Source organism: Hetaerina americana, unplaced genomic scaffold (genome assembly GCF_022747635.1).
Source record: "Hetaerina americana unplaced genomic scaffold, ioHetAmer1.1.p SCAF_11, whole genome shotgun sequence".
In the NCBI taxonomy this organism is placed as follows: domain Eukaryota; kingdom Metazoa; phylum Arthropoda; class Insecta; order Odonata; family Calopterygidae; genus Hetaerina; species Hetaerina americana.
This window is the reverse complement of record NW_027286181.1, coordinates 12,207,392-12,221,381: the sequence shown is the minus strand read 5'-3', so window position 1 is coordinate 12,221,381 and position 13,990 is coordinate 12,207,392. Positions and strand designations below refer to the sequence as shown.

At 35.6% G+C, this 13,990-nt stretch overlaps 1 protein-coding gene across 2 annotated transcripts in view; it reads right to left on the bottom strand.

Moving 5' to 3' along the window:
• Nucleotides 1-267: 267 nt before the first annotated feature.
• Nucleotides 268-13,990, bottom strand: part of rin (ras GTPase-activating protein-binding protein 2) — a 39,256-nt gene continuing 25,533 nt past the window's right edge. For both annotated transcript variants that reach the window (XM_071599415.1, XM_071599414.1), the window contains 6 exons: nt 11,541-11,832; nt 10,694-10,812; nt 9,332-9,590; nt 7,780-7,898; nt 5,700-5,846; nt 268-5,329 (listed from right to left, as the gene is read on the bottom strand). In XM_071599415.1, coding sequence (XP_071455516.1) covers nt 5,051-5,329; nt 5,700-5,846; nt 7,780-7,898; nt 9,332-9,590; nt 10,694-10,812; nt 11,541-11,832 — 1,215 coding nt within the window. In that variant the 3' untranslated portion in view covers nt 268-5,050. The remainder of the gene's footprint in view (nt 5,330-5,699; nt 5,847-7,779; nt 7,899-9,331; nt 9,591-10,693; nt 10,813-11,540; nt 11,833-13,990) is intronic.

The window sequence follows — 13,990 nt, the reverse complement described above, 5'->3', positions numbered from 1 at the left end:
TCCACAAATCTTTTGAGAATGGAAGCTAAAAGACATCACACTTGACCAACTCTTGCAGCGGTAAAGAGCAAATAACCTGCATAATTCACTAGAACGGCAGAAATGATGAAACCTTTTCATAAGGATGCCTCACGATTGCCCAAATCCTCACTAATATCTCAGAAGCACCATTGATTTTACTAATTCAGAAATCTACCATAACCGCATGTAAACAATTTTTGAAACAAAATAATTGTTTTATTTTTGTATGAAATGTTTGGCAGGTACTTTATTGCTATTCAGATAATAACTCTTGTTGAAACAAATAATACTAATTTGCATTCAATTCATAAAATTTCCAGAAACTAATGTCTCAAATTGTACTACACATTGCTACTACTGAAAAAGAAACATCACAAAGCCAATTTCTAAATGTGTTTATACGTGCTGAATAAGTCTACACAAAAAATAAAACATTTTTTTTACCAATTCGTATCATGATTTAATGCAATGCAAATTGTTCATTAAACTATTAATAGCCATGATTTGTAAAAGCTTAATAATTCGATCCTCTCTTGCCAATTCTATGGATATGATACTTTTCAGGCAGCAGAACAACTTGATATTTGCCAATGCACAATAACTAATAAAAATTGTGGTATTTATTTCACAATAACAAGAAGTTGTTTTTTTTTCAAAGCTGCGATTTCAATAATGATTCCTACAGTACTGCTAGTTTCACAAGATATGCATAAGGTATATCAATTTACCGAAATAGGAAAAAAGAGACACTTCAAATAAGTCCCTCATTTCAAAATAAATGCACACTGTAATAAACAACCAGTACTCCACAAAAATTTCAACATACACAATCAGTTTTTAATGCAATAACTTGTCAAACAACTATGGCAGCAACTGTTGGGTTTATTATGTACTTGAACGGACATGACTCAAAAGAGCTGACATTTTCCACAGGTTGATAAACCATCTATATTTTTAACCGTTTTATTGGAAATTGAAAATGCACCCACCAAAGCCCTCTTTCGGGTAAATGGCAGGCAACCGAAATTCATTTAAAGGGCACACAAAAAAAGGAAAAAAAACATGCTTTGAGCAAACACAAATATGTATGGAATAGCCAAAATGGGAAATTGTGCCAAGCATTTACAACAGTTCATAATTTGCTAGCACTTGCATAATATTGCATTATAAGAGCACTGTATTTATGAAATTAAGGAACAAACTTCTGATGTTAGTAAAGGCATTGTGCAAATGCAGTCACATTTCCTTCTCTTTTTAATCATCCCAATTTCATACCAGAAGAAAGCAATGTATATTGTTACATACAGCTTAGCTTCCTGCCATACTTAAAAAAAGCAAATGATCCAAACACATAAAAGAGATTAATGTAACATAAAGACAAACAACAGCAATGAAGACACATCCAAGTAAGCAGTCTTTATGCCAGCAATACATTGCCATGAAATCTTACGACTGAAATCTCCAGAATTATTGGCTATCAGGGATGCAGATGATTATTACAAATCGATTCTTTGTCATGTTTTTACAAAATCATGAAGCGTTCTTCCTTGTTTTTTTTCCCTTTTCAAAAACACAAAATTTCACCCAACTGACCTGCACGCCCACATTTCGAGTTACTGACAATGGATGCCAGTACTAAACATCACTCGAAGTAGTAATTCAGTAAATTTGCACATTGTTCATAATTCACTGAATTTAAAAGAGTTTTCAGTTCTGCATCAGTTTGTTAAAGATCCACTGCTCTTTAAAATTAATTTTGATCATCTGTTCGAAGCTATTGACATCAAAACTAATACATTGTACCCTATATATGCTGAACATGGCACACACTCAAGAAATGACATAATGGAAACAAAAAATGCAAAGCGCTGGGTGAATCAGCCATGGATTAACCACGATCAATAACCATTTCTAGGGTCCAGAAGTACAAGACAATGAAAGATGTTACTTGTTTTTTTCAAATGAAGCACGATAACCACACCACAATCTAGTTACGATCATTCCACACGATGAGAAGAGGAACGACTTTGTTTATATAAATTTTCAAAATTACATTGTGGCTACACAACTTCATGATCACCAATCACGATTTAGCAAAACAATGTGAAACATGATTGCCAATCGACTTGCAACTATGAATCATACCACATCCCCATAATAGTAACTTGACCTGTTCAATGCACTTTTGTGACCTGATTTTTTTTTAAATAAAGCTGAAGTTAAAAAAAAAATAGAAAGACAAAAGTAAGCCATCTCATTGACAGTGATAGCAAACAGTTAAATATAACAATAAATAAAAAAGCTTGGGGGGAGGGGGGGTCAGTCGTGTACCACTCGAAAATAGGTGGTCACCTTGATTTCTCTTCACCATGTTCACAGTTAAAAGCGGCTCACAACACATGGTAATTGGTTGATGATGAAAGCTGGCAGTTGGCTAACGTTGTCCTTTTTTTTTTAACTACAAAGACTAGCTTCCTCCATTCAACTTCACACTTACAAAACATTTCCACTCAACATCTTTTTTTGTTTTCATAGAGCACAACCACAAGAAATGGCCAGTTAAGCCTACCCCCGGAAAACACCCACAAAAATAGTTCTTTTTATGAGCACTACAGTGCTGCCATCCCTGCTATGCAGCCGAACACCACACACTTCCTTCTTTTTCAAACTATGCTTTTCTGAAGCAAACCCTTTTTATTTTTTTTTGTTACTGAAAACCAGTTCAATAGTCCAAGGCCTTATGTGGCTACATCTACAGCACTATCTATTATGTGAAGTAACAAGAAACCAGAATCTAGCAGGTGGTATATTTTAAGGATTCATAATGTAGAAGAACAGAAAAATTAAAGAGAGTTATATCACTTGGTCACACTTGTTTAAAACTTGCAATCACAGCACATCCAAGAACTGACCCGGTCGATAGACCAATTCCTTCAAAGTGTTTTAAACTCCTGTACACAACAAAATATTTGACTAATCAGTGATAACCATGATATACTTACTTCCGCAGTACTATATTTCGAGAAAGAAGGAAGTTCCAATTTTTTTTCCATTTTATATTAACCTATCCCCCCTGGAGGAAGTCAGTTCTACCTACACAAAAGCTCCTTGATTTCGTGATGAAATGATTTAATATATATATATATGTATATATATATATTTATAGTTTATCGACTAGTGTAATAAAATTGTTGAGGAATGATGCAATGTAGTTTGCAACAAATTAATACACACAACTACTACCATTACAATTGCTAATTCTACTTTTGCTCTCAAGGTGATCAATTAATCAAATGACAAATTCAAGAAATAAGATCAAATTATAAGAACGTAAAAAAAACCTGGCAGTCTGACATTCATGATTCCCTCAACTGTTAAAATAAAAAAACCTTGTCAAACAGGAAAGAAATTCATCATATTTCCACCAAGAAGTCTCCGTCCGCAGGGCTATGATTAAAAAAAAATTGGATGCAAGCTATGGCCTATTATGATGTCTAAACCCATCACTCCTTCACTAAGTCCAAAATGCTGACCAGCTAATCCCCTCAACTCCATCTCAAATCAACACATTTAGCAAAACACTGCCAAAACACAGCCGATAGTAAGATCTTCCAATCCTCTCCTCCTTTATTTTGACAACAAGAGTAATGCCACAACTCGGCCACTAAGTTCACCAATCGCACTGTCACCTAGCACAAGACCCATTAGCCATCAATAACTTAAATAAGTCACGCAAGAGGTTAAAGAGAAAAAAGCTGGTTGGGATTAAGAACTTCCCCCACGAACAAGGTCGAAATTATGGGTTTTTGGTTGTAGATTTCTTGCATCAATCCTAAATATAACCAATACAGAGGCATTATAGTACAATGTTCGATTGGCATCTCTAAATAAAGCACATCCTTTTTTTCACTTCATGACAGATCAGCACCACATAATGCATTTTTTTTACCCCATTCTCCATTTTTTTCCAGATTTTTCAAATATTTTCGACTAAATATGCAGAACTGACTGTTTTCCTCCCACTCCGTTGATTCAGTACTATGCTTTTTTTTCTTAACAGGGAGTCCAGGCTGGTTATCCACTTTCCCCACAAAAAAAGACATTACTTTTTTTTTGCAAGTTTTGTCAACACTTTCCTATTTTTTTTCCATTAATTTTGTCCATTAAATTCACTTATTTATTTTTTTTTAAATGTTACACTTACACAACAACTCCAAAAAAAAAGAACTCACACCACTCACACAAACACACTCATTACCACCTCACACATCTCTTCATAAGTAAAAAGTAAACAAAAAAAAAGAACGACGGACTTTTTTTTTAATTCACGGAAGGAAAGGCCGATGGTATAAGGGAATGAAAAGGAGGTGCACAATATATATACATACATATATTAGGAGCACCAAAAAAATAGACAAGAGGAATGAATTTGTACTACTGAGGAAAATGGAGGACCTACTGTTTGTATACACAGGTTTAAGGAGACATCTCTTTCAGGAAAAATGGATTCAGTAAGGAGCTCCCAGGGACTACATTTCTTTTTAAAAGGGTAATTGAGGTTTTCTTCCAAGGTATCGATATCATTTGTCGGACAATTGTACTGGAGGCTTTATAGTCCCAATTGCCATGGATTAACAACAAAGTGGACCAAACACAATAGTCAGGCCTCCCTTATAATAACCACTTGACCTCCACGAAACAGAGAGAGATAAAGTATGCACGATGTCAGGGAGGGGGGCAGGCTGAGGGATAGGGGATGAAAGACGATTGATTGAACAAGAAAGGTGGGTTTTTTTTTTAGGGGATCGGGGGAATTATAAGGAATTTTCCATTATTTTTCCACCTTCCGGCCACATACAACCCTGATCAGTACTCAATACGGACCAGGAAGTCACAAAACAACCATTCTGGCTGAGAGACTTGTGTCCCAACCAAAACTGGAATGGGGATGGGGTGTTTTCTTTTAACTGTGGTCGGAGGCAAAGGGTATTGGGATCAGATGGAAAAAAAGAATCTTTTATGACTGCCGCTAGCGACGATTGTAACTACCCCTGCTCATCCCACCCCCACGCCCACCTTCACCACGGGAAAACGACCCAGGGCCACCCCCGCCACGGCCTCGGGGCATGCCAATTGCCATGCCGGAGCCCCTCATCCCCCGGGAGGGTGGTCCGCGGCCCATTGTGTCTCCAGAGCCCATCCGACCATTTCCACCACCTCCCTGGTTGCCTCCACCCTCTTGCCTCGGCCGAGTTTTCTTCTCTTCAACATTCAGCTTTTGACCACCATCACCCGGGAAGTAGATGGGCTGGAGAAATTGGAAAGAGAGGCATGTGAATCCACATCAGTCAGGGGAAATTTTCAAATTGAATTATGGCGCACCAATCCATACAATCACGAGGCGGTCAACAGAATTTCAACCACAATATTCCTCTACTTGTCCTGTCTTCCCAGAAAGAAATCCCAGACTTCAAAAATGGGCAAAAAATAACCCAATTACTACTCTTTTAACATGGCTCAGCTTTAAACTTTTCTTTAGCAGCATTTGAAAGCAAGGTTTTTGGTTTGGTTCACCACATGAGGATGACTGAGTAACAAGACAAACATAATTCTTCTTGGCACCAAGAGATCATTTTTGGGTAGCCAGAAAATTATTATTTTCACATGAAGAGCCTTACCTTCCGGCTTAGAACATCTTGTACACTTGAAGCATCTTTGAAAACAATGAAGCCATAGTTAGGCACACACTTTCCACCAGGTCCTTTCGTGTTTGGCTTGCTATGAATTCGAAGGTCTAGAATAGTTCCAAATTTGCCAAAGAGTTCCTGAAAAACATGATTTACACAAAAATTAGTGAATGATCAATACTAAACAGACGGCATTTCAAAAGAGAAAACCAATATGGTACATGTAATATTTGCTGTCCAGAATCCTTCACCACATCATACATCAAGTTTTTATTTGTTTCATCACAATGAATGATGATGATTGATACAGTGACACGTTAGAAAGCATTTAAGCAAAAAATCAAAATAAGTGGGGTCCTTTCACAAAATGTAGCCACCTTGGTTTGACATTGATTCAAATGTATCAGAAATATATGTTTTTGGTCACAATGAATAATAATAGTAACTATCAAAGTTGATTATTACTCAAGATTCTTATTATTCATATTGATAAGTCAAACAGACACGTAGTCCCACATTGCTAACGTGAAGACTTTTTGAATTTACCATTCATGTATAGAAATAAGGTTAAATAGTAAAATTTTCATGTGACCTAGATTTGAAGATATGCTTGTGTACATATTATAGTAAAGGTGTAAATAGTTAGGCATGCAAAACCATAAGTGATGCATTATTGATTGTAGACTGCACCACAAATCTGTAACCATATTTTCAAATCCAGCAAATATTTAGTTTCTTGAATAGCTCAAAAATAGATTAACATATCACAAAATTTCCTGCACATTCATTATTAAGAAACCATGATAAAAACACAGGGTCAGACAAATGACTTCAAATCATCATGATTAAACTCTCCAATTGGATAGGAACAGGTCATAGCCCTTCGTTTTTCCATCCACCAATTCAGCAAGGCATCTGAACTTAAAATAATCAAGACAACTGGAGAACCATCCGACAGAATGTAGAAAAACCGTTGAAAATAACTCATGAAAAAAATCACATCTATCAACAAACTTTTACAAATTACTGTGCATAAATATACATGTTTGTGCATATTTGTTCAAGCGATTTTTTCCTTAACTTGCTTGACTTGATTTCAAAATTCTTGCTTCAATTGCTTCAAAATAGAGCTCTAAATGTTTATGGACACCCAAAATAGTTAATGTAGATTAAAAATCATTGTGCTGCAAAATGAAAAGTTTTCAAGGCTTGGAATTGTTGTGAGAGAAGAAGACTTCATAATCGATTGTAACTTGGGGAGGTGGCCTGTGAGGTTTATTAAGGAGTTAAGAAGAATTTTCTCCAGTTTCCACCAGATTAGGTCCCCCATCTCCACCAAAAGAGTTACTGTAGATAAGGCAGAGACAAAGGGCTGGACCTGGTTGGAAATCTGTGAAGATTTTACTTATAACATATTCTGGGAAAGCACCAGATATTTCTTCAAACAGGAGAATCATATATTTGTCACCCTCTTCATGTTTCACTATTTATTTGTCACCCTCTTTATGTTTCACTATTAACTATAAAAGGTCCATTTTCTAGGCTATTTTAGGAATTTTAACACCCACTAAAAAGTGACTAGTCATTTAGTAGAGCTGGTAAACATGAAAATACTAAAAAATGAAAATTTGTGAAAAAGTGATGAACATGAAAAATATGCAAGTGGTTTTTTGCAATGTTTTGCAGAAAATCTGCAGAAATTTGTGGTAAACAGATGTACTGGTGCGTCATAACAATTTTCATAAGTTGTTCTAAAATGGAACAAAATAACAATACAGTAGAACAAAACGCTATCTATCTCTCTGTTAAACCTTTGCATTAAAAACACATCAAGAATGAAAACAATTTAGTAATTACAAACGCAGCAAAATTACTTTCAGTACATATTGTGCCATCAGTTAATAAACCATACACACAATAATCAACCCTAAGGTCGGGTGAAATTGTAACAAGACCATGACAGAGGGGTGCTACAAGCAAAACAAATGATTACCTGGCTCAAATTTAATTTCCTTTCAAAATAATATTAAAAGTTTTCAATTTCCTTGCATAAAAAATAAAAGACAAATACCTTTAAATCATTTTCACCAGCATGATGCGGTAGATTTCCCATGAATAACTGCTGACTGTCTGAGTACTGGTGCATACTGTTACCTATTCTGCGTCTGTCTCCATCACCTCCCATATTCCCTAGAAATCAAATTATTATTAAAATCATCTTCCTTGCAAACAAACTTCTTCAAAAATTCACTACTAAGAAATAGACAATTTCTAATGTGGGTGTTACTTTTGTTAAGACAAAATCAAGCACAAGTTGATAACCATGACACTTTCCATTGAAAACAAATGTTTACAGAATGCAGAGGTCACATGCATAAAACACACATGTATAACCTCCTATGATGTTAGCCATAATTAAACTTGATAATGACGCAATCAAATTGAGACAGTGCTCAGATATTTTCATTGTGAATAGCAGAGCTGTTCATTTTTTTCGAATTCATAAATGGATAAATTATAAAATTAGATTTATGGGAAGATCTGGACAATGACATAAGGTTGAGCATTTATTTAGCTGTGTGTTCCATCATCTGAAATATTCTTGCCCAATAGACATTACTTATCAAGGGTTTTCTTGAATTACAATGGCTAAATATTTAAAAAGAATACCCTTAAAAATTAAGAAAATGAGAAATTGGTGATTAAAAAGCCAAAGCAATAAAAATCAGACATTCTTAAAATAATATCATAAAATAGGACAGTATCTAGCCGTACAACAGTCCACATCACTGGTGTATTGTTCAATTAATCTCTTGTCATTAGTAAATAATTATGATTTCATAAGTTGATGAAGATTTTCAAGCATTAAAAATAATATTTAGGACCTTATGATACCAATTTACTTTAGTGCTCAACATATAATTAGACCGAACACGATTCTGCGTGAAATAAATGAAGATTTTTGAGCACATATCAGAGTTATAACAAGCCTTTTTATATTCACTCAATCAAAAACATTAAGTTCAAATTCCATGCCAACATGTATCATTTTTTCTTATCAGAACCACAAGCCATAACTAACTTATCTATAATGCAACTTAATGAATTCCAAATCGTAGTCCTCTCTACATTACGCATCATAACTTTGATTGAGAACAATATAACAGGCAACATAATGATTAGTAAGCATTAAATCTGAAGTGCATATTGCCACAGGGTAAGAAGCCTCACACCGCTGATGTAAGCGACACATCACTTGATTTATGCTCGTCTTCATAGCAAACTCAGATCAGCAAATGTTATTAAACCCATCAATTCAAGAAAAAACTTAAAGACTAACTATTTCCTGTAATATTATTAAAATTCAATAAAGTCCTCCAACATCCTGTACATCAAGTTCAATGCAAACTACAAAATCAAAATGGATTCAAATTGCTTGTTACCTGCCCCTATTCAATCCCCAGGTGAATAATTGCTGATCTTGTCCAGTTTGCCAGAAGATTATGGCAAACTTGACAACCCATTTCCCACATCAACACAGACTTTGGCACATTGACACAGCGACCAAAAACATTAGTTTAGTTGCCTTCCTCTAAGCCTAACTAGAACATTAAAATACTCACAGCTTCCAGAACTCGTTCCAAGCCATGGTGATCCAGATTGCGGGCAATTGACGCTGTCCTCAGACACTCCCCTTCCAGGTCCACGGTCGCGGGTGACACCTCGGATTGCTCCACCACCACTTCCTCCCCGGGAACCTCGGTTCAATCGCTGTGGCTGGGGTGTGTTCATTCCACCTCCTCCACCCAAGATATTACTTGGACTTTGACCAGATAGCTGTCCATCATTCAAGTCCTTGCTCTCTCCACGAGTCATGAGGGGCTGCGGAAGAGATGTTTCTCTTTAGCACAGAGAAGGGCACAGTGATACAAGGGTGTGGCAAGTGACATAATGTTTTCTGTCCACCTGTCTTTATTTTGTGCACTAAAGAGTTCATTTTTCATGGCCTAAAGCAATATTTTTCAAAGTAATTTCATAAACATTTTAATGCTTCATAACAGGACATGTTCCTTGGTTAAACAAATAATTAAACAAATAACGGAAACGATGCAGCAAACTTTTCACATTGGCTGTATAAAAGTAAGCAATAATACGATATTCAAATGATTTATTGGTGAATTTTTAAAGTTTATCTCATTCCTGATTAACAATTTTACATTTTTACAGATCAAGAAAACATTGAAATGTGCAAAGATATGAGAATACGTAAATTAACTAATCTTTTGGGGCTATTTTTGACCCTTTAGTTTTTAAGAATCTGAAAATTACAGCTAAGGAATAAAGACAGCTGTGATGTTTAAAATTCTTTTAGGTTACCAGAAGTTTCAATATGTCACCAATGAAATTGGAATGCTCTGGCAAGAGCCAAAAATGCTTAAACTCTTTTTAAACCTCTATCTCTGCTAAAATATCCCTTTTTAACTACAACCCATATTGGTAGCATTTATTTCTTAAGCTATGCCATGCACACCAGATTTTATTATCGAAGATTAATCATATCTATCTTCCCAACAAATATTAACCAGGCTAGTTTTTGCCATGGCTTCAGTGATCCAGCTGTCTTCTCCAGAATTCTTTGTACCACAGAGCCATTTTATCTCGCCAACCTATGATCCTGGCCACTGAAAATCATTTAAATCAACCATGACTATGTCTTTAATATAAACTTTCCAAAGAGATTTCCCTTGAAGAAAATTCTTGGATCCATCAGCTATGGTGTTTTTTGTAAGTCCTTAATGATTTATTACTAAAGATAAAGAGGTGATATTACATTTGCAAGAGAGGAAAATTAATACATGCTACCAAACTTATTGATGATAAATGCAAATTTCAAGACTTGCTAATTTTTCATATTCCTACGTGCCGAAATGACTGCATTTGCAATTAAATATATGTCCTTAAAACCTGACTCGCAGATTACTTACTGGTGAAGTAGGTGGTTTGCTAGGGGCACCAGGCATAGAACCAGCAGCTGAAGCAAATCCTCCACTTCCAAGGCCTCCAGATTTCACCAGCGTTGCATAGGTCTTGGGCTCATTTGAGGCTAAAAAGGAGATTATTAAAATGAAATGTTAATAATTCCAAGCACTCTAAAATAATTCCCAGATTTTCCATTACTTGAAAACAACAAACCAAGGAATGTAGGATTCTGATAAGCCTTAAGGTGTACACAATTCTTTTAGTTTATTGAATGAGCACTTGAGAAAATACTTAGTAGCAGAACACTTTTATTATTAATTCTGAAGTATGTGGCCAAACAGATATTTAAGTGCACGCCTAAAAAATTATGCTCTCTTTTTTAACATTGGTCAAGAATCGGAATAAAATGGCCAATTCTTGACCACCTTGACCAACACAAGAACTTTTAGAAATGGATGTTTACACCACAGCATATTTTCTACTCTTTGCCATTGTTAAAATGGATCAAGTGGACAAGTTAACCTCCCGAGATATTAAAGATTCACTTTCATAACTTCAGTAAGGGGCTTTCAGGAAGGCAGTAAGTACTATGCATGCATTTTCCTAATACCAGCATCTCCTCTATAAACAAACTTGAGATCTCTCTCATAACCATGAACAAAACTATAAATTGGTGACAAGTATAGGCATTTGCTTTCATTTGTATAATCTCCAACATTATTTAATACAGACTTTCAAAAGAGGAAAAAATCCATCTGCACATGGGGAAATGCACTTTCCTTAGTAAGAAAGATATAGAAGATTTAAGTTAAAGGAGCAAAATCAAATGAATTTCGAGTTTTGTCCACTCACTTGATTCTGGCTGTGTCTCTTCCAAGTTCTCCTCGCCAACCTTCTCCTCACTCTCTTCCTCCTCCTCTTCTTCTTCCTCCTCCACCTCTTCTTCCTCTTCCTCAGCCTCCTCCTCTGGCCTCTCCTCCTCACCCACCTCTTCCTTCTCTTGGCTCACTATGGTGACGGATGCTACGGGTAACGGCACAGAGGTAGGCAGTGCTGTGATTGGAGTGGCGCCAAGTGGAGCAGCAGGGACCATGGCAACCACGCCAGGGGGCGGTGGAACAACCTGCACAGCCATTGGCTGCACCTGTACACACAGGAAACAGTCCAGTTAAGAAAAAAACAAGGGTCATCACTAATACCTCAAGTGGCCACGTCCAGTAGTCGACAGGTTAAGCAGCTAAGAGGTGTACAGCAGGAACCAAAAACACACAGTGCTCAGCAAATCAGAATTTTGTTTTTTCCCAAATCAATTGTTACATTTCTCAAGGATATCATTTCACACAAATGCAGTCGATTTTTGAGTAAGATATCCAAGAAAAACCCAAATTTTCACTAACAATATGTGAGGGAGAAAAGCATAAGGAAGTTACATGACTAAATTTGAGTTTCCTTGCAAAAATAAAACCTCAAATGCTGGGACCATTGTTTATAGCAGTAAGTAAACAAATACGTCTTCCAAGAAAGGGCTCCTTCTTGGAAACATAATTGAAGATAATTAAAAGGAACTTAAAAGGTAAAGGTATAAATACAAATATGCAAAGAGAAGACTATTCCAGGAAAGGAAACTTAAATCGAAACATGGTATAGGTGATGCTTGACTGATATGGTCCAATTTCAACACAAACACAAATAAATGAAATTGAACCATCTCAATTCATCCAAAAAATGACAATCATGAGCACAACTTGCTCACAGCAAGGACTTTTTTCATTGACAACCTATTCATCAACAAGAGCGAATTTCTGTGCTTTCGAGAAGTTTACTCTCCTTGTCTCACAAATCTCTCACTTCACAGCAACCTCTCTTTTCTTGTATCCGCTTGTCATTGTGCAAGAGGGATCCATGATAAAAATAAATAAAAAGGAATGCTGATTCAGCTAATCATGAATAAGTGTAAAAAATGTTTCATTTAGTAAATAAGATGAAGGAATTTCCATAAAATTGCCTCTTTTTCTCAATGCAGATTTTCCTTATAAGTTAATGATGAAAAAGTGAACACAAAGGCAGAAATATGATCATACATGAAATCAGTCGTGTTTATTTAACATACATATTTATGAATTAGCACAGTAATATTACTTTTCCATGCAAAAGGACGATTATTAGAAGAAGGAAAAAAAATGCAATTTTAACTGGAATAATAAGGGAGGACGACCTTAAATAAGTACACGAAATTCCATTAAAAATGATGGGACAAGTATATGTAAAGTCGTAAGTGACCTTGAGAATATGATAAAACCAGCGGCAGAGAAAGAACAAGAATTGCAAATAAAAAAGATTTAAAAAGGTGCCATGGACTCCAGAAAATTAGGATGATAGAAGTTCACACAATGGAAGAATGCAGACATGGAGTTGGGGAAAAGAGAGGACTTAGAATTAAATACTGGACAATTTTGATGTGAGTAAGGCACAGAACAAGATTTTTTACATAACTAGTAAATTTATTAGCCAATTACTGTTTATGATTTTAAAGTCAAGTAAATCAGTTATACCTATGCAAACAAATCACATCAACGGTGGCCACTTGATATTATAGGAAATGTTCAACCTTGTCATAAAAATACTTTCATTTCAAAAAATCCAATTTTATTATTTTATACAATAATCGGCAGGAACCTGGTTCAGAATTATATCAAGACTTCCTAAAATGAATTTTTTAGCAAAGATAAGCAGATAGATGCGCCTCTAATTACAGTGAAAGCTTAGTCATTGGTGAAAATTATGAATGCTCACATGGCTAACTAACTTGGTTCAAACAGAAAATAGTGCTATCAAATGACAGATTCATGGGCTGCCTGGACACTTTGCAAAAATGAGACAAGAATTATTTCCTCCTCCATAACACTCACCGGATGATTTGCTCTAAAAGATAGCTGACAAGGATTATTGCGACATCCATTAAAACCAATGTCACCCACTTCTGAGTTTAGCTAATCAGATATGCTATTCAGATATAACAAAGTTTGGGAATAATATGAATTTAAAGCTTCATTTAGATATTTGAGCCATTCCTTGGGCCTCGGACTTGTGGCTATAAAAGTGGGCAGATGATAATGCTTCAGAAGCGCATAACTAGTTCTGGCACAGTTTAATTACTGAAAAGATCAATTTTTTTGAAAATATCAAATATATTTTAGAAAACAAGCAATTATTATTTCTTAGCAACTGAAATGTTATTCACCTACACTTCTTTGCTTACATGATTAATTAGTTCAACATTTGTTTTCGTTTAAATTAAACAT